Here is a 22,747-nt window from a genome sequence, read left to right as displayed (position 1 = left end):
CTGCTGGATTGTGAAGTTTGGTTTTGAAGGAAGCAGGTGACCATGGTTAGTAGATACATAGGATGGTTTTTGGGGGGATCTGAATGGGGCCCCTGGCCCAGGACTGTACTGCTGTGGGACTGAGCAAGACTTCCTTCTTTTCCCACAATTCTAACGGCAAATGTTGGGCGATTGTAGTTTGTTTTAATTCATGATAGTTAAAACAAACAAGGATCAATATCGAGGCTTAGGTGTTGCACGGTAACTGCCAGAATGGGGAGCAGAGGCTTAATCTGGCTAGAATCTTTGGACGCCCTCCCATTGGTCCTAGAGATCTGGGCCTGAAAAGGCACTCGGTGTATGCTCAGGAGAGCAGCTGCCATGCTCTGGGCTTGAACAGCCAGGTCTGGAGCCCTGATCGTGCAAACGGGTGAAATCTCGGGTCTGTGTTTGGGAAAGGGGGTGTTCCTAGAAGGTAGGAAAGGAGGCAAGGGAGTCGCAGTAGGAAAAACGACATAGCTGCGGCTTTTGGGGCAAAGACTGTCCGCGATGGACAATACCATCCGGATAGAGCGATGCTGTGAAATAAGAAATAGCTTTGGGTTTTTTCCAGATCTCACGAGGACTAGCGCTTTGGTGGACTGATTCGCGCCCAGGAGCCAACGCCAGTCCTGCAGCTGAGCAAAGTAGGGCGCCTGAATAGCGAGGCTTGGGGAGCGGCTGCGAGGCCCATCATCCTCAGCTGGGATGGGAAGGAGGAGAATAGAGTGGTATTCCCGCCGCCCCAGCTCTAGGCTGGGTAAACGCCATGGTGAAGATGAGGGGCGGTGGGGAGGGACCCGGGCCGGGGGAAGCAGCTCCCGTTCGGGGAAAGGATTCGGGCCCGCCCCCTTTTTCTGGCCCCGCCCCCGCCTCGCCTCGCCTCCCTCCTCCGCCCCCCGCCCGCGCCCCCTCCTCCGCCGCCGTGGCCGCCGCGCGATGCCGCCGCCCGCCGCCCTGCTCCGCTGCGCCTTGGCGCTTCTGCTCCTTGGCCGGGGGGTCCTCTCCTCGCTTCCAACGGAGAAGGAGGAGGAGGGGGCGCCGGCCGGTGGGGCGGAGGAGCTGCCCACTGTGGTGGTCGCCGTCCTGGCCCGCAACGCCCAGCACTCGCTGCCCCACTACCTGGGGGCCCTGGAGCGCCTCGATTACCCCGCGGAGCGCATCTCCCTCTGGTGAGCGCCGCGTCCCGGGCCGGGGGCTGGCAGGGTGCGCGCCGCCCCCTCCTCTTAGCCGCGCAGAATCTGTGGGTCCTAGCCTCTCCCCAGAGTCGGCTCTGGGCGGCCTTGAACTCTGCGTGGGGCGGTGGTCGGGTGTCCGGGGGTGCCCCTGCAGGAGGTCGGAGGGGCGGCTGGCTGGGGAAAGGCTCCCAGGTTGGGGACCGACCCTTCCCCGTCCATTTCCGAGGGGTCTTCTGGTTCTGGGGGCCCCCGGACTGGCTGTGCGGGTGGGGGGTGATGGTGCAGTGCGAGACATCCAGAGGCACCCCGTTTGAGGAGAGCGGCTTGGGGGGTCCCTCCGTTAGATTTGGGAAACCGATTTGGAACACGTTTCTGCCCTGAGCGCTGATGGACGCTGGTTTGGGGGTGCAGATTTATCCTTGGTGTTTGGGGTGCCCGGGGGCATACTTTGCTGTTGTTGCCACCTTGTGGTTGTTCCAAGGGATGTGTTTTGTTCCTCTGCCCTCCTTCGTTGATCCACCATGTTCCTCCTCGCTTGCCCCTCCTCTCCACCCCAAATTGACGCCCTGCAGATGCATCAGACTGCAACTCCCATCATCCCTAGTCCCAGCGTGATGGGAGTTATAGTCCAAGACCTCTGAACAGTATCAGGTTGTGGGCTGTTCCCGGAGGAAAGGGGAGGGCAGACCACTTTCTCCAAAAACATGCCACACGCTTCACGTTACGGGTTCAGAACATGCCTAAAGAGTCTTGAGGAACCGGGGTCTGCAAAGAGATTAGCCCCTTCCATTTGGAACCAGAGGGAAAAACTCTCAAAGCTCCTTCACAGATTTCAATCTTGCTCAGTTCTCTTACTGCAGCCAGAACTGATCCTGGTTCTTCCTAGCTCTTCCGAGCTGAGCCGACTCTGCTCGGGAGGGGTCAGACCTTCGAGGTAGGCCAGGTCAAGTGACAGAAGCATGCTCTTTATTGTTGAAAGCAGGGTTTCTCAACTTTGGCAACTTTAAGACGTGTGGACTTCAACTCCCAGAATTCCCCAGCCAGATTCTTCAGAAGAAGTGCTTTTCCAGAGCAATATCTGTTTATTTTTATTTATTTAAATTTGTATCACCACCCATCTCCCCCAACGGGGGACTCTGGGTGGTTTACAATAAAATATGTATCTGCCGACCCTCCTGTCTTACCCATTGCCCATCCCTCGAACAGCTACCATTCCCCTGCCCTGCAGGGATGGCTCACCTGCTTCTCCAGCTCCACCTGGGCCGTTTGCAGAGCCCAACGATTCCCCTTTGCTGTGTTCCAAAGTGCATCCCTGGCCAAAGACAGTTTATTGTTCTTTCCCAGGAACTTGTAGAAAAGCCGACTCCAGCAGTGTAATAAGGTTTGTGGGTGGCTTTTATTTAAAGGAGAAAATGAGCTTTTTCCCATCTGTAGGATCTGTTTAAGCAATGCATGCAATTTTGTGATGTCTCCGTCCAGTTCCAGAAAATCAGGATCCAAGATTTTGAGTCTGTTCTGCGTTAACTTCTGTTCTTTTTCCTTCCTTCCCTCCCTCCCTCCCTTACCTATTTTCCTCCCTCCCTCCCTCTTATTCTGTTTCCCCCTCTTTCCCCCAACATCTGGGCCTCACTCTCTCCTGGCTTGTTCACAACCGTTGGAGAGAATTTCTCTCCTGGCTTTGCTGCAGGGGACCCATCTCCCAACCCAGAATCCTCCCTGGATGGATTACAACTCCCATCATCCCCATCCAGTCCCACTTTTGCCCATCCGTCGTCTTAAAACAGCGTGATCTCAAGCGAGTCTTAATTTCCTCCCCTTCATTTTCTGTCTGGCTTCCTAATGCAATCGTAGTGTTTTTAAGCTGGCTTTGCACACTGTCATTTCGAGAGTGAGGCCGCCCTTCACTGGCCAACGGACCGAACAAAAAACACAGATCCTAACAGAGCAAACGAGCCCCGTGCTATAAATAAGCTCAGAGTTGACATGTTGGCATAACCGAACTCCGCTTGAGAGGCACTTGGAAAATAGACATGTAATTTCAAGGGCCCGGCTGAGCCAAGGAACATCTTGGCTTGTAGTAGAAAGTGGCTCATCTGCTGATTTCCTAGCCTGTTGCAGGAAAAAAAATGAGCAGGATTCAGAGATGAAGAATGCCAAGAATAGGGGGTTTGGTTAAAAAAGAAGAAAAACACTTGGGAAGGCCTTGAACGCTGACACTTTGGCACAAGGGGGAAGGAAGCGCGTTCCTAGAGACACCAGTGAGGTTCTTCGAAGGTTGTGGGTGTGTCATGAGTAAGGATGGCGAGCAGGGGGCTCCCATCCAGGCTGTAAAGCGCATGCGTAGCACTGAGGAATTAGGTAGCCGTTCCAAGAGACACAGATCGGGACCGCCTTAACCTTTGGGGTTTATATGGCTGGGTTTTTCCCACGCTTCTTCAGTTTGTTAGGATTTTCCTGTTATGTAGCAGCAATAAAACACTAGAGACCTGTTCCTTGTCTCAGCGTGGTTCCTGGCTGTTAGGACAGGGTGGGAGACTGTTGTGTTTGGACCGAAAAGTCTTCACCTGGTGGTGCCCTCTCCGTTTCCCATGCAGTGATCCCAGGTCTGGCCATGCCGAAAGAGATCTAGGGGGAAAGTGCCTTGATGTGAGAGATTGGGAAGAACAGGGTTCCCGTAAGACTATACGGGCAGGCAGTTGATGGTCTCGGCATATGCTGCACAGCTCCCATAATCCCCAGCCAGCTGATTATGAGGTTTGAAGTCCAAAGCTTCTGGGAAGGGCAGGGGGGCCCTCTGATCCCCCGTAATGGCTCCCCAGGCATTTTTTAAATCTCCGGCATCCTAATTCGTTGAGCTGTTTGGTGGGTCTTGACCTGAGGCTACCCAGGTTTTTTTTAGTCGCAAATTGATGGATTCGTCAAAGTCTCTTTGGACGATCAGCTCTGGGGAGAAACCAAAGTCCCTTCTGTCCCCCCCCCCCCCGCTCAGGTGTGCCACGGATCACAACGTTGACAACACAACGCAAATGCTGCAGGCATGGCTCCATGCTGTGGAGAAACGTTACCGGTCCGTCGCGTGGAGATCTGTGGAAGAGCCCAGGTATGCTCATAACAGAACCTCCATGTGCAGAGGCAGTCTACCCCCCCCCCCCCAGTTGAGTGCCTCCTGAACTTTCCAGACTGATGCCCAGAGGAATCCCACGGCCAGTTAAAAAAGCCGAGTTTTCTTTTTCTCCTGAGGAGAAATTGTGTGGAAGTGTGGAAAATGTCGAATTTTACACTTTAGAGAAACTGCAGACATTCCCTTTGGGCAGCCCGTTCATCCGGACTGCTTGGCCCTTTCTTTCAGCTCTTACCCGAACGAACTGGGACCCAAACACTGGACTGAGCCGCGGTTCGAACAGATCATGAGGTTGAAGCAGGAGGCCCTCGACTTCGCCCGGTCGCAAGGAGCCGGTTATATTTTGGTAAATTTGACCAGCTACGAGTGGGCTAATTTCAGCCAAAGACGGGAAGCCCGGCCCTTGATTCAGCATGGTGGCTGAACCGTCACACCCCATCCAACCATGATGTGGTTTGTACTTTTGGGGTGTGGCATGTCATGGGAAGAAAGACATTAAGGGAATTCCAACCAAGGGGCTTTATTCAATGCGTGCATTTTTCTGTACAGTTAGTCCTCGCTTAACAACCATTTGTTTGGTGATGGTTCGGACTTACGGCGGCGCTGAAAAAAGCAACTTACATCCGGTCCTTGCGCTTAAACAGTTGCAGCATCCCTGGCAGTCACGTGATCACAATTTGGGCGCTCGGCAACCAGTTCACATTTATGACCATCACAGTGTCCCGTGGTCATGTGATCGCCATTTTCAACGTGCCTGGCCAGCTCCTGGCAAGCCAAATCAATGGGCAACCACGTGATTCGCTTAACGACCACATGGTTAGCTTAATGCCTGCTGTGATTTGCTTAACCACCACCGCAAAAGAGGTTGTACAATCGGGTCGGATTCGCTTAATGACTGCTTCACTTAGCAATTGAAATTCCGGTCCCAACTGTGGTCGTTAAGCGAGGACTACCTGTATGCTGACCTCTGTGCCAGCTACTTGCATCCCTGAACTGTAATTAATTTCATTTTCTCAGCACCCCCCAACAAACCATGGGCATTTCCCTCTCTCCCAAGCCAGCTTCCTCCATGTTCTGGGCCCCTTCTCAAAAATGCATGCTTTCGTGATCCCTTTTGCTGAAGAGCGGCCTCTTCTTCCCTCCTCTGTGACAAAATTCCTGAGAAACCATAACTTGAAATCCTGGTTTATTCCTGAGATTTTGTGCAGGGTTTTGCAGAGAATTTGCTCCCTGCTGAGGCTCGGCATCTTAGCCGGCGTCTCTTCTTGCCCCTAGTTTGCTGACACGGACAGCATCCTGACCAACAACCGGACCCTGAAGTTCCTCATCGCCCAGAAGAAATCTGTCGTTGCACCCATGATGGACTCCCAGACTTATTACTCTAATTTCTGGTGTGGGATCACTCCGCAGGTAAGCCACCTGCGCATCTGCCTGCGTTGCGATGCGCTGCATGCGTAGACAGGCTCAGAGCATTTAGACGACCTTCTGTTCTGTTCTGGCGCTGTGCCCTGAGCCAGGATTTGTGCAGCCGCACCATGGCAGGTTTGAATATCTGAATGCCTTGCGGGGAACCAGCCCTGGTTTGATTTGGGGCAATACCCAAACTGGGGGTGGGTGTTCCTGGATTATGAAACTTGTCTCATTTGAACTAACTGCCTCTCAAGTTGTGTGAACCTGAAATCCTGGTTTATTCCTGATTCGGGTCAGCTCTTGAGAGTGACCGTCCAGAAAGATGGGAAACAAACCAAGAATTTGCAAAAACCAGGCAGGATTTCTTTGCTCTTTGGCGAGGTTGAAAAACCATGGTTAATGCATACGTTGTTTTGGGTTATGTGCAGACCCCAGCCTTGTGTTTCCTGGGCAGTGAAAGACTTTTCTTCTAAAGCAAGGATTGGAAGGATGAAACAATTTGGCTTAATTTCGTGTACAGGGAGTCCTCGCTTAACAACCATTTGTTTAGTGACAGTTTGGACTTACAACGGCCGGCTTCTGGCAACCAAAATCAGTGGGAAACCACATGGTTTGCTTAATGACCACGTGGTTCACTTAACACCCACGATGATTCGTTTAACAACCGCCGCAAGAAAGGTCGTAAAATCGTGTTGGATTCGCTTAACAACTGCTGCGCTTAGCAACCAAAATTCTGGTCCCGATTGTGATTGTTAAGCTGGGACTACCTGTATATTTATTTGTATATTGGGATAAATCATTCACTGGGATTTGGATCTGAAAGATCTCCTCCCCGCCAGGGTTATTACCGACGGACGGCGGATTATTTTCCCACCAAGAATCGCCACCGCCTCGGGTGTTTCGCTGTGCCCATGGTCCATGCGACCTTCTTAATTGATCTACGGAAGGACGACACAGTCAATCTCACCTTTTACCCGCCCCACCCCAGCTACTCCTGGCCTTTCGACGATATCAACGTCTTCGCCTACTCTTGTCAAGCTGCAGGTAAGAGCAGGAAGATGGAACGGTCGGGAGTAATCTGGTTTTTAATTTAAGCGCTCTGGTTGCTGTTTGTATGCCCCTTTCAAGGATCCATGTACTTCTTTCAAGAAGTAAATTGTTTTTTATATATTACTGTTTTACTGTATACCACCCAGAGTCACTTTTTCGTGAGATGGGCAGCCAGATAAATTGGATGGATGGATGGATGGATGGATGGATGGATGGATGGATGGATGGATGGATGGATGGCATCCATCCATCCATCCATCCATCCATCCATCCATCCATCCATGGTCTGGAACAGAAGATTAGCATGGATCTGTCCAAAGTGGAGCATCTCCTATGTTCTGAAATAGCCCCTGAGAACCCCAATATACACATAGCCCCTGAGAATCAATATATATATTGTTAAGTATAACAACCAGAAGAAACGATAAAGTACAACCAAAAATATCGAAGTGCTAGTAAAATCAGAAAAAAAAAAATAGGATAATAATTATTGAGACAAGCAAAAGAACTGGGGGAAAAAAACCTGAATTAAATCCTACTATAAAAAGCAATTGCTTTTCAGACTGCAAAGGAGAAAACAAACCCAAAATTGAATTGTTGTTATTATTTTTATAGGATTAACCAGCAGGGCCCGCAGATGAGCGGGCAAGCTTTCGAGTTCTCCAGAACTTTTAAATAAAAGTTTATTGGGTGAGAACTTCCCAAAAAGCAGGAAAGGGGAAGGAGCAAAGATACCAGCATTTCAGCCAAAGTTGGGAACATTTGCAAGGGGTGTAAAAGAAGCAGATTTTAACTGAATGTGCTTCAGAGGCGTTGACTGGTTAAGGAATAACACACAGGGTGGCTTGGAATGGCTGATTGTCTTTCTCATGCAGGGGCCGAGATGTATTTGTGCAATCAGGAGCGGTTTGGGTACATCAACGTCCCGATGGCATTGCATCAGACGCTGGAAGAGGAGCGCGTCCAATTCGTGCATCTTATCCTGGAGGCTATAGGTTGGTGGGGAGGCCCAGTCTGTTTTGCCAAAAGATCTGTGCCTCCCGGGAGACCCCAACGGGAAGGATTTGGCTTGCTTTTGGGGTCTAGCCAGGACCCTGCCGTTGCAAACAGCAAGGATTTAAAAAGCGAGCCAGGGTTAATATTAACCAAGGTTAGACTGGGTTTCTCAGCACTTGCCCTAAACCCAGAAGCAAACCAGGATCGTGGGGCGGAGAGGGCAGGTTGGACCGACACACCTAACCCCACGAATCGAGAATCTGCACTTACTCAAAAGGCTAGCCTTGGTTGCTATTAAACCTGGTTGGCATTTACAAGTATTCTTGGTTAGGTCTTTCTCAGCACGTGTTGCACCGGGGCTGGCTGATGGTTCAGGACGTTGTGTGAACCCAGAGAACGGATTAATTCAGAAGCCAAATTAAGGGTGTGGTGCGAATGGCGAGCTTGCTAAGGAAAGGGAGATAAAATTTAAACTTCCAGGGTAAGATTGCTGTCTCTCCGTATGTTTGTCTCTCTCTGGCAGTGGATGGGCCTCCGATGGTCCGTTCCAGGCACATCTATGTCCCCCCAAAGCTTCCAACCAAGATTGGGTTTGACGAGGTGAGGGAATGAATTTATTTTATTTATTACTCAAATTCTATTACCGCCCATCTCCCCCAAAAGAGGGACTCTGGGCGGCTTACGGTAAAACCAAGCTACCACAATAAAGGTTAGAATCTCATAAAAACCAAACACATTACAAATATAAAATGCAATAAATAAATATAAAATCCAAGAGGCTATAAAATTCCAAGCTGGTGGGAGGGGCTCTAGGGTGCGAGCCAACCCCCAGGAATGGGTGGGTCTGATTCCTGCACTGGGCAGGGGGTTGGACTGCATGCCCACTAAAGACTCTTCCAACTCTCTGCTTCATCGTCCCTGTTTTATCACAGGTTTTTCTCATCAACCTGGCCCGGCGTCCGGACCGGCGGCAGCGCATGCTGGACGCTCTCTTCGAGCTGGAAATAGACCCCTTGGTGGTTGACGCCGTGGATGGAAGGTGGCTGCTGGATAACCTTTCCTTCTTTAACCTGGAAGGGGGTCCCCATGCTTGGTCCACCTTTTCAGGAGAACACCTTTAGGATGGTGGCCACGGGGCAGATCACGAGGCCAAGCCCCGTTTCTCTGTGACAAAGCCCCCAGCTTCAGTGGCAGTCTACCCCTAAGTGTCGCTCGGATCATAAATGAATCCACCGTTGCCCAAATTCTCTAAAAACCCCACAAAAGGCACAATTGCCTCTGATCTGGATTTGCTTTCCCCAGATTCTCACTCCTCTGACCTTTTCTCTGCCAGTGCCCTGAACAGCAGCAGCATCAAGAAAATGGGCATCGACTTGCTCCCCGGATATTATGACCCCTTTTCAGGCAGGACCCTCACCAAAGGGGAGGTCGGCTGTTTCCTCAGCCACCACCATGTGTGGGAAGAGGTAAGACCCAGGCAGAGGTTTGGAGGGGTTTAAATTTCCTTTTTCCGACCAAGCATCATCCTTGGCCTTTGAGGCATCCTGGTGGCCAGGATGAAGGAGTCAGAATTAAACTTGACTTAATTAAAAAAACCGCTGCTAATCAGAGCTCCAGAGCCATGCCTAAACGTGTAAACCGTATTCATTCGGCTCTTCAGGCAGCAAGGGGTGGGTTTCCAATCAATCAAACGAGATCCCCCCAATTCTCAGGTTTCTCCTCCGAGCAGGCATGACATGAAAGGAAAGCTGGCTGGGGAGGGCAGAGGAAAGGCTGCAGCGAGGCTGCGATAGAGCCCTCCAGCCTCCACTGACTGACGCCTGTGTGGGTTGTTCAGATCGTCAAGAGAGGGCTGGAAAAATCACTTGTGCTGGAAGACGACATCCGGTTTGAGGCTTATTTCAAGAAGCGCCTTCTGAAGCTGATGGAGGAGTTGGAACAGGCGCAACTGGACTGGGAGCTGATGTATGTCGTGTGGGTTGTGCGCGTTTCGCAAGGCGCGGCTTCACCTGGGCTGCGGCCCTTGTGCCGACGGGGCGGGGTGGGGAGTCTCAATGGCTGCTTTCTGTCTTTTCAGCTACTTGGGGAGGAAGCAAGTCAAGGCAGACGAGGAGGTGGTGGTGGAGGAAATCCACAATCTTGTGGTGCCCGAGTATTCCTTCTGGACGCTGGCCTACGTCCTCTCGCGGCGGGGGGCTCAAAAGCTGGTCGAGGCGCGGCCCCTCTCCAAAATCCTGCCCGTAGACGAATTCCTGCCCATCATGTACGACAAGCACCCCAAGTAAGGAGTTGGCCCCCTCCCCACCCAGACTGGCAGGAGCCCACCTTGAAATCTCGATGGCTTAAAAAGGATCCGTTTCCGGAAAAAACATGGGCAAGGAAGGGAAATGAACGTGGCCGTTGCCCTTGCTGAGTTAGGAAACTGAGATTAGCTGGTTCGGCTGGCTTGTGGGGTGGGGGCTGAGGATGGGGGAAATTAATTATCTGCAACGTGGAACTGACCGCTGCAGCATGGCCTCCTCCACTCAGGTGTGCCAGCCAGTAAGCTGTACCCCCTTATGGGACCCTCCATTCCATCTCCTGCCTTTCTGCATCAGTAGATTTCTTCCCCCACTGCACAGCTTTTATTATTTTTTTAATACAGCCCAAATTCAGGATGTTTTGCATCCTGCCAATTCCTTCTCTCTTAGCTTTAAAAATCCGCCTAGAGACGGGGAATTTGCATTGAGTGGGACCCAGGCCCCCTTTCTCGGAGAAACCGTTTCAAAAAGCAAAAGTTCCACCCCCAGCCAGAATCTCCCACCCACGCATCTTATTGCGACGTCTCCTTCCCCCCCACCCTTTCTTTTCACTCCCTCTTCGCTGCAAAGGTCAGAAATGGAAAGGCGCGTCCAACTATTTTTTTTAAAGTTGTTTTAGCAAAAGCTGTGCCAGAAAGTGAACAGCGCAAACTCTGAGCTAATGTTTCAGGTCAATGGGGGTGAGGGGACTTTTGCGTGTGTGCAGCCCGGCTGAGAATCGTAAGCATCATAGTCCTGAGTCATCTGGAGGACAGATGTTGTTCATTGCAGGACTGGCTTGGCTGTCTTAACTAGAAGCCTCATTTCTGAACGATGATGTCATCAGCAAATGCTCCAAGGTTTAGTTCTGTGGTGGTTTGCTTTGCAGTGGGGCAGAGATCAGGGCACCTGGGTTTTATATGTCAGGAAGGGGAGGACGAACCTCTGTGCCAGTAGCAAGGGGGCGTCTGCCATGAAGTCAAAGCGTGCTGTGTAGCTTTTGACTTTTACCTGTTGAAACGTTTACAAAATGTCAGTCGATCAAGGAAATCTTTATTACAAGTAGTCCTCACTGAACAACCGTTCATTTAGGGATGGTACAGACTTATGACAGTGCTGGGAAAAATGACTTATGGGTGGTCCTCACACTTATGACTATCGCAGCGTCCACGTGATTGCAGTTTGGGCGCTTGGCAACCAGTTTGCATTTATGACTGTCACAGTGTCCTGTGGTCCTGTGATCGCTGTTTTCAACCTTCCTGGCTAGCAATCAGTGGGGAACTGCGTGGTTTGCTTCATGATTGCAGTGATTCATTTAGCGGCCACCACTCAAAAGGTCATAAAATTGGGTTGGATTTGCTTAATGACCGCTTTGCTTAGCAACCAAAATTCTGGTTCCAATTGCCGTTAAGCGAGGACTACCTGTACAGTCATAGACCAGCATAAGGTGGGCCCCATTGATGGACAAAGGGTTGCGAACTATCTTGGAGACTGAGTTGCTCTCTCTTTGCAGCAAAGCCTCCTTTTCCCCGGCTCCCGTCTTGCTTGTCAATGTCTGCAACACCACAAAGGTCGATCGTGCAAACTCGGCCTGGCTAAATTTTCCCTTGGTGGCAGAGCCAAGCCTTGTTTCCTCCTCTGCTGTTGTTCTTCGTAAGGGAGAACATCGGACCGGGATGAGCTCATTCCTTTTTTGCAGAAGGCTGTGGAAAAACACCATCAGCAAGACGCAAGGGGATCAGGGGAGAAGGAAGGGGGGTTCAAGAGGCATCATGTGTCGACAGGACTGGAAAGTTATTCAGACATTCAGTGGTGGCAGGGGGCAGAGCTTAGCTGCAGGAGTTAAGGCTGAGTTACAGGTAGTCCTCGACTTACAACCACAATTGGGACCGGAATTTCCATCGTTAAGTCGTCGTGGTCGTAAGTTGAGTCACCATGTGACCAGACCTGATCTTACGACCATTTTTTACAGTGGCCGTTAAGCGAAGCACCACGGCTGTTAAGCGAATCCAGCTTCCCCAGTGGACATTTTTTGCGGGAAACTGGCAAAAAAGGTCGCAGATCACGATCACGTGACTGCAGGATACAACAACCGGTCATAAATATGAGCCAGTTGCCAAGTGCCCGAATTGCAATCATGTGACTGCGGGGGTGGTACAACAGTCATAAGTGTGAGTACAGGTTGTAAAGCACTTTTTCTGAGGCCGTTGTAACTTTGAACCGTCGTGAAATGAATGGTCATAAGTCGAGGACTACCCATAGTCTCTTCCTGTTTTTTTATCTACTCTTTTTTAAAAGCATCGCCTTTGGATGCAGGGGTGGAGATGTGGGATGGACAGATCAACTCTGAGTTGGTCAAATGGATGGAATGCCATGCTGCAAAGGGCCACTGTTTTGATATTTTTGGCCTTCGTTACTCTTATAAAGGGGGAAAGACCACCACTTTCTCCAAGGGTTGTCAGAATGCAACGCCCATCCTCCTCTGCTAGCCCGAGGCAATGGGAGTTGGAGTCTGCAGCAACGTCAAGTTGAGCATGGCTGTTGGAAAGATGGACAGCATGCGAGGGGCGGCTGTAGGAACCGAATCGATAAAAATAAATAAATCTTCCCCAGCTCAGGAGCAAGGTGCTCTCCCAACCAAAGGAAGCCCTGCATTGTGTATCTCTGCGTCTCCAGCCCAAAATCTGAAACGGAGACTCTTTAAGCTAGCCGATCATCCACTTCTCTGAATTTCTGACAGGGGAATTTGCGAACGCACGAGGCTCCCTGCTGCTTGAAAGAGGGACAGTTGGGTAGGGCGGATGTTTGAGTTTCCAGCTTGTAAGGCTCCCGGCCAAGCCATTGGGCCTTCTCTCCAGACTGCATGGAAAAGCAATTTGCGGGCAGTGCGGGCTAAAACAGAGCCCGGCCTCTTGGCGACGTTCAGAGCTTTCCCCTCCCTCTGAGCTTGGCTCGCACACCCAACCCACCCTTCATCTGGTTCTCGTTGGCTCTGGGCTTGCTAAAGCTAAACAGCGTCTTTCCAAAGAGCAAAAGGGGCGGTGGTGGGGGAATTGCTGAAAATCTAGCTGGCCTCGGGCCAAGCCGATAGCTCGGCATAGTTTCTGTAGGCTCCCTCTGATGATCTTGGATCTTCATAGCTGGCGGGGAAGCGGGAGGGGATCTCTGACAAGTGACAAAATTGTGATTTTGGCATTGTAAAAGATCTTTGGAGCCAGCAGACATGATCAGCAATTCGACTTGCATCGTTTTAGAGCGTGAGAGGGTTGGAAGCATGCCGTGGCGTGGAAGGAACCTTATAATTTAGAGCTATTTCTGCTTCTCTTGGACACGCATGCAGAAATGCAGGGAGCATTGCTCCTTCTCCGCAGCTTAAATTGCAGGGAAAGCTTGACCTGGAATGCCGGCGACGGCATCAGCTGATCCATAAACCGGCACGGCGGGTAATGTTTCTACGATGTGTGGAACCAGGTTGGCTTGCAAGCCTAACAGCTGCCCTTGCACAATGCACAGAGCTGGATTGGGGTTAGCCTTGGCCCGAGCACGTTGTATGAGCCCAACGCATTTTATTTGCTTCTTAAGGAGGGCTGTTCCTGGCAGCAAGCAGGCCCCCTTTTTAAATGTTGAGCAATACCAAGTACCGGTACTCTGTCCAAGGTTCTGATGTTTCAGGACCGTGTCTACAGGTAGTCCTTGCTTAACCACAATTGGAACTGGAATTTTGGTTGCTAAGCGAAGTGGTCGTTAAGCGAATCTAACCCGATTTTCTTTTTTGCACGGTCGTTAAGTGAACCATGTGGTTCCCCATTGGTTTTGCTTGTCAGGAGGCAGCCGGGAAGGTTGAAAATGGTGATCGTGTGATCACGGACCACTGGGGTGGTCATAAATGTGAACTGGTTGCCAAGTGCCCAAATCGTGATCATGTGACTGTGGGGGATGCTGTGATGGTCATAAGTGTGAGGACTGGTCGCAAGTCGGTTTTTTCAGCACTGTTGTAAGTCCAAACAAATGGTTGTTAAGTGAGGACTACCTGTATAGTGGTCTCCTTTTTTCGGACGCAGCTGTTCCAGCAAGAGTTGCTGTTTCCGCTAGGATCCCTAAACTGGGGGTTGGTGTTAACCAAGACCTTGTTAATCCCAGATTGTCTACTTTGTGGCTAAGCACACCACACAAATCCAGAAAGGGAGCCAGTTGGCATGTCAACACCGTGTGTGCAGTCAGTGCTTGCTGACATTCAACCATCGACTCTTGAATATTCAGCGCTGGCCCCACATCTGACAACTCAATCAATGAATTGGTGGAACCCAGAAAATGGATTAAGTATGTTGTGTGAACCTGACTCGGGGAGGGGGGCGAGCACTCTGTACATGCTTTGAGGTGCACAGTCTTTGTGTCAGCAGAGGTCTTGTGTTTGAAATTCTTACTGGCTTTGAATTGTGCCCCCGATTTTTCATATTTCTACAGCAGTAACTGTTGATCATTCCCCTTCTTTCGATGCTGTCTACATTTATTGGCGGCTGGAAGCCTCTTAGGGACTTTTTGCATAAAAATGAAAAAAAAGAACGTACTTGTGATTTACAGTTTTGAGGATTAGACAGGACAGATTGTAGAAAGAATAGCAATGTGATGAATTGTTAAGAGAGAGAGATTAAAATATATTGTCCTTATAACTGCTGTGAAGAATATCAGAAGCCATGTCCTTCTATATTTATTTTCTATTTTTCTTTAACCTTTTCTCTTTTCCATTTTTTCTTTGGTGTCCTTCTTTTCCCCCTTTCTCGCTTACTTTCTTACTCTGTATTCGTTTGTGCTAGTTTTTAGTCTTTTGGCTGGAAAGCTTCAGTGAAGATTATTTAAAAAAAAGTAATTCCCCTGCTTTCCTCTCTCCCCCAGCGAGGATTACAAAAAGCATTTCAGTGGCCGGGACCTCCGGGCCTTTTCCATCCTGCCCTCGCTGGCTTACCCGGCCCATTATGCTGGGGACGTGCAATGGATGAGCGATACGGAGTTTTCCACCATCTGGGATGACGATTCGCGCAAAACCACGTGGAGCGGCTCACAGAAGACGCTGAAGGGCGCCTGCAGCAGCGGAGGCCCAGCCGGCCATTCCTTCCCCATGGCATCTCGGGATGAGCTGTAACATCTGTCTGGTAAGCCGCAGTGGCGAAACAGCTGGGCTGCAGCGGTGAAAACCTGCCGGAAGCTGTCCCAGAGAACGTTTTATTTCTTTTCTTTTTATTTATTAGATTTGTAACCTGCCTTTGCTTCAGAAGCCTAGGGGAGGGGGTTGTGTTAGTTGCAGACGGGATTTGCTTTGGTCAGTGTGGCCTGTCAGGAGAATATTTCTCCGGACAACTCACCCATGCCTTTTCTCCTCCAGGATCCCCTGCTGCACTCTAATCATGGGAGAGAAAGGACGGATTCAGGGATTGAGGGTCCCAGCTTCCATTTTGTTCCAGGACACGCAGCATCTGCTGGAACTGTTTGGACAAGAGGGATGCTCAGTGGCAGGGCGTGGACTGAAGATGGGTTTGGGCTGGCCCATCTGCTGGGAGACGGACCCTCGCTGTGCAAGGACCAGGCTGTCAACTGGACAATCCTGACCAAATTTACTTGATGCAATAAAGATTTCTGCACAGATTCAATGGGATAGCGACCTCCTGGATCCCTCCCTCCCTCCCTCTTTCCCTTCCTTCCTCTTTCCAACCTCCTTCTCTCCTCCCTCCCTCCCTCCCCCTTTTTCATTGCAGTCAACAAATATTGCTTTGTACAATAACTTGTGGCTGAAGTAGCAACATCCCATTGAGGTTAATTATTTTCACAGGGTTAAGATTTTTAAACTTTGTCCTGCTTCCCTGGCCTCACCATCTGGGGAGACCTCAGAGCCCCTTGCATTCTTAAAGACAGAGGTTCCAGACTGCGAAGGGGGTAGAAATGAGATTCTCCCCCAGGGGTCTGGGAGGGGTTGTGAAAAGCACACCAGCTTGTGGCTGCATCGCTTTGGCCGGTGGTTTTTAACAGGAAAGAGAGATTAAATTGGGGGCTCTTCCTTCAGTCTTCAGAAGTGTGGGTTTGCTTCTGGCTTGCTTGCTTTCTCGAGCTGGAGTGGCCGACGTTTTTCAAACCGTTTCTCCAAGAGTAAAAAATCCCCCAATTCAGCCCCCTCTGGCTGGGAATGATGGGAGCTGCAGTCCAGCATGTGTGGAAAGGCTGGCTAGGCGGGCAATCCTGGCGATGTCTTTAAGGCTAGAAAAGAACAGTCTCAGCTCTGGACTTGAACAGGCACCTGGCGTTCTTAGATTCTCTGGCTCTGTTGCTATGTACATCTGTTTATCCTAGCAACAGGACAGGCATTCTGGCTTTTAAAGAACCCCTGCTCCGGTTTTCCTTTTTCCCTCCCCCCTTCCTGAAAGGCAGGCTCTTGATTAGGGTCAGCGATGGCACCCAAAAAGAAGGGGCGCAGAAAAGAGGAGGGCCCCAAAGAGCTGGAAATCGATGACAGCATTGTGCCGGAACATAGCCGAGAGTTTTATCTGATTCAGATCCGAGAGTTGGAGGGGCGCCTGGCCCGGTGAGTCGTGGGGTGATTGGGGCCGGCTGGAGGGCAGCGAACCCCAAACCGTTTTCATTTTTTATTTCGGATCTGCTGCAGGCCAGACTTTGCTTGGCTTTCAAGGGACTCCTTTCCAAGCCAAAACAGGTTGTATAAATCAGAAGTGAACCGGGAGCACTGAAAATCTGAGTTTTATATTTGATCATCCCACCTGGGCCAGGCAGATGACAGACTGACATTTGGCAAACTCACCCTACTGCATTTTGGGCATCCTTCCTTCGTTCTGGTTTCTGGCCCAGGATTTGTACCCCAGTGGGTTGAAATTCCCAAGTTTTGTACCCATTCATTCAAAAATCCAACCAGACACCTCTACCCCCCTGAATCCCTTGTGGGGTTTTAAGCTGTATTAGTAGGTACTGAAGGAATTACATATTTTAGGATTTTCTTCATAAGTTGCAATTCTATAAAGCTCTTATAAATCTATAAAGCTCTTATAAAATGCCAGGGTTCAGGGACCAGCAGTTTTGGGTTCTTCGCTTATGATTTCAGAGTTTGAACTCCCTATCAGATGCTTAGCCCGTCTGAATCTTTGCAGCGGGATTATTTTCTGTAAAAACACAAAAGCCACAAAACAGCTCTTTATAACTCTTTATAATTCTGAAAACAGCCCGTTGCAATGCTGTGTCCAGGAAAATTTCTTCTGGGCAGAGCAGTTTTGTAGGAGAAAGGAGGAGGTTAAAGGGAGGGAGGATTTGATTTAATTTTCAATAAACAGCTGGAGACAGTTGGTAAGATTACGTGCCAGGGTTGAAATAACCATTCCTTTGTGTCATGTTAGAGATTACAATGGGGTGGGAACTTGGAGCCTGTGATTGTGGGCTTCTGCCCTGAATGATGACATCCATGCAGCTTACTATACTGCAGCACAGGGTTTCTCAACCATGGCAACTTTCAGACGTGCGGACTTCAACTCCCAGGATTCCCCAGCCAGCTCACTTTGATTTAATTCATTTAAAATCAAATCAAATCCTCCCTCCCTTTAGCTTCCTTATTTTTCCTACAAAAATTTCAGAAGAATTTTTCCTGGACACAGCCTTGTTTCCAGAGTTATAAAGAGCTGTTTTGTGGCTTTTTATGTTTTTACAGAAAATAATCCAGCTGCAGAGATTCAGACTGGGGAATTCTGGGAGTTGAAGTCCACACGTCTTCAAGTTGCCAAGGTTGAGAAACACTGCTGTAATGTTAGTTTGGGGACATTTTCTTCCAGCAAGGAATTCAACTGAAGATGCCAAGATGCCTTGAAACGCAGCCTACTCCTTCAAAACTGTGGATTTCAACTCCCAGAATTCTCAGCAACGACCATGCTGCCTGGTGAATTCTGGGAGTGGACGTTCACACTTCTGGAAGGACCTCAGGTCATGGGGCGGTGGGAAGGGGGGGTAACAAGCTGTTTTAATAGATTGATGGGAATGGGCTGGTGCTTTGCTAGATACCAGCAGAAATGGGATGAGCTGCAAGTGAGCGAAGAACTTTTCCGGAGCGAATATGAAAAGATGCTGGCCGACAACAAGGAGATTGTGTCCTTCCTGAAGAAGACGCTTAACCAACGGGTGGACGAGATTGCAGACTTGAACAGTCAGTTCCAAAATCTCCAGCATGCCAAAGACTCGGAGAAGGATGCTTTTGAAACCCAACTGGTCCAGCTGAGACACGAATTCCAGGAGACCAAGGACCAGCTCACGTCGGAGAATATGTTGCTAAGTAAGCCAAATCGGGGGGTCGTTTCATGCATCCGGTGCAATTCTTTTTTTTTAATTGCTTTGAAGAAAAATATACAGTGATGGGGGAGATTCCCTGGCAAACTTTCTAGAATAATTGTAAGGCTGATCAGATCCCTTGCTACCTTCCCGGTTCCACATCCACACCCCTGGGCATCATGGGAGGTGGACTGGGCATCCGAGACACCCTTGGTTGAAAAGGTGGCCTTCCTCTCACGCAGGCGGGAAGTTGGCCGCGCTGGAGGAATTTCGGCTCCAGAAGGACGAGATCTTGGCCAAGTTTGCCGAGCGGGAAAATCAGCTGAAGAAGGAGGAGGAACAACATAAAGAAGTTATCTATAACCTCGAACGGAAGGCTGTCATAGATAAAGAACGGTATGAACCGCAATCCAGGGGATAAAGCGAGAAAAATCTTCCTATGCTATTCAGGAGGAAGCGCCTTGCTAAAGGATGGTTTTTAAAATGTGTCTGTAAGAAATATATCCCCTCTGTCTCTCTGGCATGAGATGGATGGATGGATGGATGGATGGATAGGAAGGATAGGGAGATAGGCAGGCAGGCAGGCAGGCAGGCACACGGGGTGTCCCCAAAAGTCTGACCCTATAGCCAATGTATTCTATAAATTGCATTAAATGTTCAAATTGGTTGCCATTTTCACCTAACCACTTCTTTACTCATTTGATGCATGGCCTTTGAACATTCCTAAGTACAGTAACATTTCATAAAAAAAAAAAATCAAATTAATACGGGGAGTCCTTTTTAGCGACCACAATTGGGACCAGCAACTGAAGGCAACACGAGGTTCACCGAGTGGATTAATTCAGGGCAGCAGCCAAGCAGCCATGGGACATCCTGGGTACTGGCCAATCCGCCCTTGCCGAGTCCAGGCCCTCCAGCTTCCCAGCCTTCGTTTTTCTCCCCACCAGGCTGAAGAAGGACATGCTGCACCGGGTGAACACCGTGGCAGCCGAGTTCCGGAAAGTTTCCAACAACCAGATGGCGGAGACCACCAAGCGCACCATCCGGGAGAACGTCACCATCAGCCTCCAGCTGACCAAAATCACGGAGCAGAGCCTCCAGCTGATCCAGGAGAACGACCGCCTGAAGGAGGCCCATGCCGAGGCCATGAAACAGCTCCAGTTGCTGGAGAACAACGAGAAGATGATGGCTAAAAACAGCCTCAGCAACCAGAAGGTGAAGTCGGCAACATTGTCCCCATGGGCCAAGCAACCTGATGCACTGGCCTGGATTTTGACCCACCCGAGCACTGACAAAATGGTGTTGATGCGCTTGATCAGCCTGCCCTTTTCACTTAGAAGCTGGCCCCGAACAAATGCCTTTGTTTGTCCTTCCTGGGGGTGCAAGACCCTGCTAATTTGGCCGGCTCGTGTCTCTAAAACTCTTAAAAACTTGATATTTTTAAAATCCCCTTTCTCATGCAGATGATTTGGATGCTGACCGAGAAGTGCAAAAAACTGCAGACTCAGGTGGACGAATACCTGAAAACAAAGACACTCCTGAGCAAGACGCAGAAGTCCAGCGAAACCCTCTTGCAGCAGAATTTGATACTCCGGTAAAGAAAAGCCGCACCTGGTAGATTTTCTGAGTCGGGGGATTTCTGTAGCTCTTGGTCACTTCCGCCTGCCCTTTTTGTCTCCTTTGGGATAGGGAGCAGAGTTGGAGGATTGATTCTAGGCGTGTCCTTGTCATAAATTTGTATTATTTCTGCATTCGTGTATCTGCCTTCCACTTGATAGCCTCTGAAGTGGCTGTCTGCCATCTCAGGTGTCATGGCAGGAAAGGAAAAGAAGATGAGGAGGGAAGAAGAAAACAGGAAATCTCAAGTCCCACTTCTTGGTCACTCCGTTTGCCCAACCTGCTTAAGAAAGGCAATTGAAAGACCAAATGCCTGCATTCTTGCTCAGCACGTTCGCATTTAAACTTGGTTAGTTTTGGGGGGCTTAGCCTGATGCACGGACCCTGGCCTTGTGGTTAGTCTATGATTCAGAGGGTTGTGCGAATCCAGAAAGCGGCTTAACTCAGCTAAGGTTTGCCCGGGCAGCCAGGGTTTTATGGCTGTTATTTAGTGGCTGAACATGGGGGTGAAAACCGTTGCTGGCGTGGTTCAAATGATTCTTTCACTCCCAAGATTACCTTTATTTTATTTTATTTTATTTATCAAATTTTTTATCATCATCTTGCTGGCTTTCCATGCAATGCAGCTGATAGAGTGTTTTTGGTTTGCTCTCACTAATGAACCCTCCCTCCTTCCCCTTCTCCATCCATCCATCTATCCACCCATCCTCCCTCCCTCCCTCAGAGAAGAGCTGGCCATGCTGAAAGAAGAAATGGCCCAAAAAATGGCGAAGGAGCAAGACCATGTGAAGTTGCTGAAAGGGGAGCAGCAGCGCCGGGTGAACGCCGAGAGGGTGCTCAAGCACGTGGCTCAGAGCCTCAAGGAAGTGCTGGTGGTGAGCCTTGGCCGTTGGCCTCCAGACCCACCTGGATGCCCGGGAAGGGATCGGAAGCAATTGTGCAGGGCGCAGCCCAGTGTCACGACAGTGCACCGCCTGGAGACGGAGCTGAAACCCAGCCAGGCGCTGAGCTGCCCAAGGGGGAGTTTATTTTATTGATTGATTTGGCAGGTGGACCTCCTGCCTGATCTCCTGGTCCTCGAGGGGGACAGCAGAGCCCTCCTGCTTCCCGTTTGAATCCCCACAGACCAACAGCCCTGCAAGGCGGGCTGGGCTAAGAGTGTAACCGGCCCAAGTCACTTTAAACAGAAGGCGAGGGCTCAAGCTGTGGGGTGGTGGCTTCCCAGTAGTTGAGCAACAAAGTGACCCCCCCAGAAAGAGCAGAGAGCTTAGGAAGAGGGGGGGAACAAGGACCTTCTCACAACCAGTTTGGAGAAGGGAGTTTGGAAATGCGGCCGCTCTCCCCAAAGAGACACATTTGTGTGAGGAAACGAGGGGTACTTTGTCTTGTTGAAAAATTAGAGAATTAGAAAGCCAGTTGTGGCAGGGAAGATGTTTTTAAAGCCCCCACAAGCCGCCTTCTCTCTGCATTACGGTCCAACACGCACACGACCAGGCGGGAAGAAAAGAGGGCCGCCCTGAGAACGTGTCGGTTTCCCTTTGCAACTGGGGCCGTTTTTCTCAGCCGGGTGCCAATGTCCCCTCTGCTCCCCCAGGAACGGCCGCTGGAGGAGGAGGACGGCGACTTTGATGTGATCTTCCAACTGCGGCGCAACGACGCCTTGAGCAGCATCCTGAGCCTCCTGCACAAGAGCATCACCCACCTGGAAGCCCACCAGGCGCTCCACCCTGTCCCGATAGAGAGCAAGCTGGTCAAAGTCACCAACCTGGCCACGAGGTGTGGGCCCCAGAGTGGGAGAGCCCGGGGAGGCGAGAGCCCTGAGATGGGCCAGGAGACTGTGGGGTGTGTGGGGAGCCACCCGGCCCGAACCCTTGCCCTGCGCCTCCTTTGTGGCCAGCCTGCCCGACACCGGGATTGTGGCTGGGATAACTCTCGGTCCGCCGCACATGCCACACGCCAGGGAAGCTAAGGCAGCACCCTTGAAAAATGGATTAGGGCAAACAAGGGCACAGCCCAAGCGAGCGCCTGTTGGAGGGAGGACGGGGATCATGGGGCTGGGTCCTCCTGAGTGTTCCTGTGCAGCCCGCTGCTTCCCCACAGTGGGACTCAGCCCATCCTTTCCCCTGACAGCTCCTCCAACGAATGGCGCATGAAGGCTTCCCACATGATGTCCCACTGCAACATCTTCAATATGCCGAAGCCGAAGCATGTGCACAGCATGCCCTCCATGGTCTCTCTCTCCTCCAAGCAGTTCGTCACCCTCCGCCCGTATTCCAGCACAACCGAGGTCAGTGGGGAGCAGGGCTCGGCGGGGCTGGGAAGGGGAGGGAGGAACAGCTTCCGGAAAACAGTATCGGCAACCTGAGGCAGTCTGCAACTTTCGCACCTTGGGCAGAAGGTTGCACCCACATCTCTTTTGCTGAGAAGAAGGGTCTCTCGCTTCCGGGAAGTGTTAGGGGCAGAGGCTTGCTGTCCTGCAGCTTCCTCCCATTGCTGCTAGTCCTCATGAAGCAACACCCCTCTCGAATTCCCGTTGCTTCCCCCACAGTCTTTAGTCAGAATGTGGAATGCCGAGGGGCGCACCAGTGTCACCGCGCCAGTCAGGAGCGCCATCCAGGTGCCGGAGAAAGTCGTCCAGGGGACCAAGGAAGTGGTCCATGAAGAATGCGACTTGCCAGAACTAGTGACCCACGTCACCACGCAGGAACTGCTCAGCAAGTAGAACGGAGGAGGGTGGCTGATCCCACCCCTCCTGGGGGAACGGCCCA

General features: G+C 50.7%; 4 protein-coding genes across 4 annotated transcripts in view; all 4 read left to right on the top strand.

Moving 5' to 3' along the window:
• The window catches only part of SLC27A4 (solute carrier family 27 member 4), a 99,465-nt gene that overhangs the window by 53,699 nt on the left and 23,019 nt on the right, over positions 1 to 22,747 (top strand). The gene's annotated exons all lie outside the window — the stretch shown is intronic.
• Positions 1 to 22,747, top strand: part of COQ4 (coenzyme Q4) — a 94,268-nt gene that overhangs the window by 63,817 nt on the left and 7,704 nt on the right. The window lies entirely within an intron of this gene.
• On the top strand, positions 939 to 15,697 carry CERCAM (cerebral endothelial cell adhesion molecule). The gene is made up of 13 exons (XM_063316176.1): positions 939 to 1,190; positions 4,186 to 4,296; positions 4,546 to 4,663; positions 5,593 to 5,727; positions 6,567 to 6,771; positions 7,653 to 7,772; positions 8,297 to 8,373; positions 8,706 to 8,812; positions 9,107 to 9,239; positions 9,611 to 9,738; positions 9,851 to 10,054; positions 14,946 to 15,202; positions 15,433 to 15,697. The coding sequence occupies exons 1-12, from the start codon at positions 958 to 960 to the stop codon at positions 15,190 to 15,192; spliced, it is 1,818 nt and encodes a 605-aa protein (XP_063172246.1). The 5' UTR covers positions 939 to 957; the 3' UTR covers positions 15,193 to 15,202; positions 15,433 to 15,697.
• Positions 16,340 to 22,701, top strand: CFAP157 (cilia and flagella associated protein 157). The gene is made up of 9 exons (XM_063316258.1): positions 16,340 to 16,623; positions 18,095 to 18,366; positions 18,605 to 18,758; positions 19,310 to 19,577; positions 19,826 to 19,956; positions 20,704 to 20,854; positions 21,574 to 21,755; positions 22,110 to 22,329; positions 22,528 to 22,701. Exons 1-9 carry the CDS (start codon positions 16,490 to 16,492, stop codon positions 22,699 to 22,701), a joined length of 1,686 nt encoding a protein of 561 aa, XP_063172328.1. The 5' UTR covers positions 16,340 to 16,489.

This window comes from Candoia aspera, chromosome 16 (genome assembly GCF_035149785.1).
Source record: "Candoia aspera isolate rCanAsp1 chromosome 16, rCanAsp1.hap2, whole genome shotgun sequence".
NCBI classification, from domain to species: Eukaryota; Metazoa; Chordata; class Lepidosauria; order Squamata; family Boidae; genus Candoia; species Candoia aspera.
This window is presented reverse-complemented; position numbering and strand designations above follow the sequence as displayed.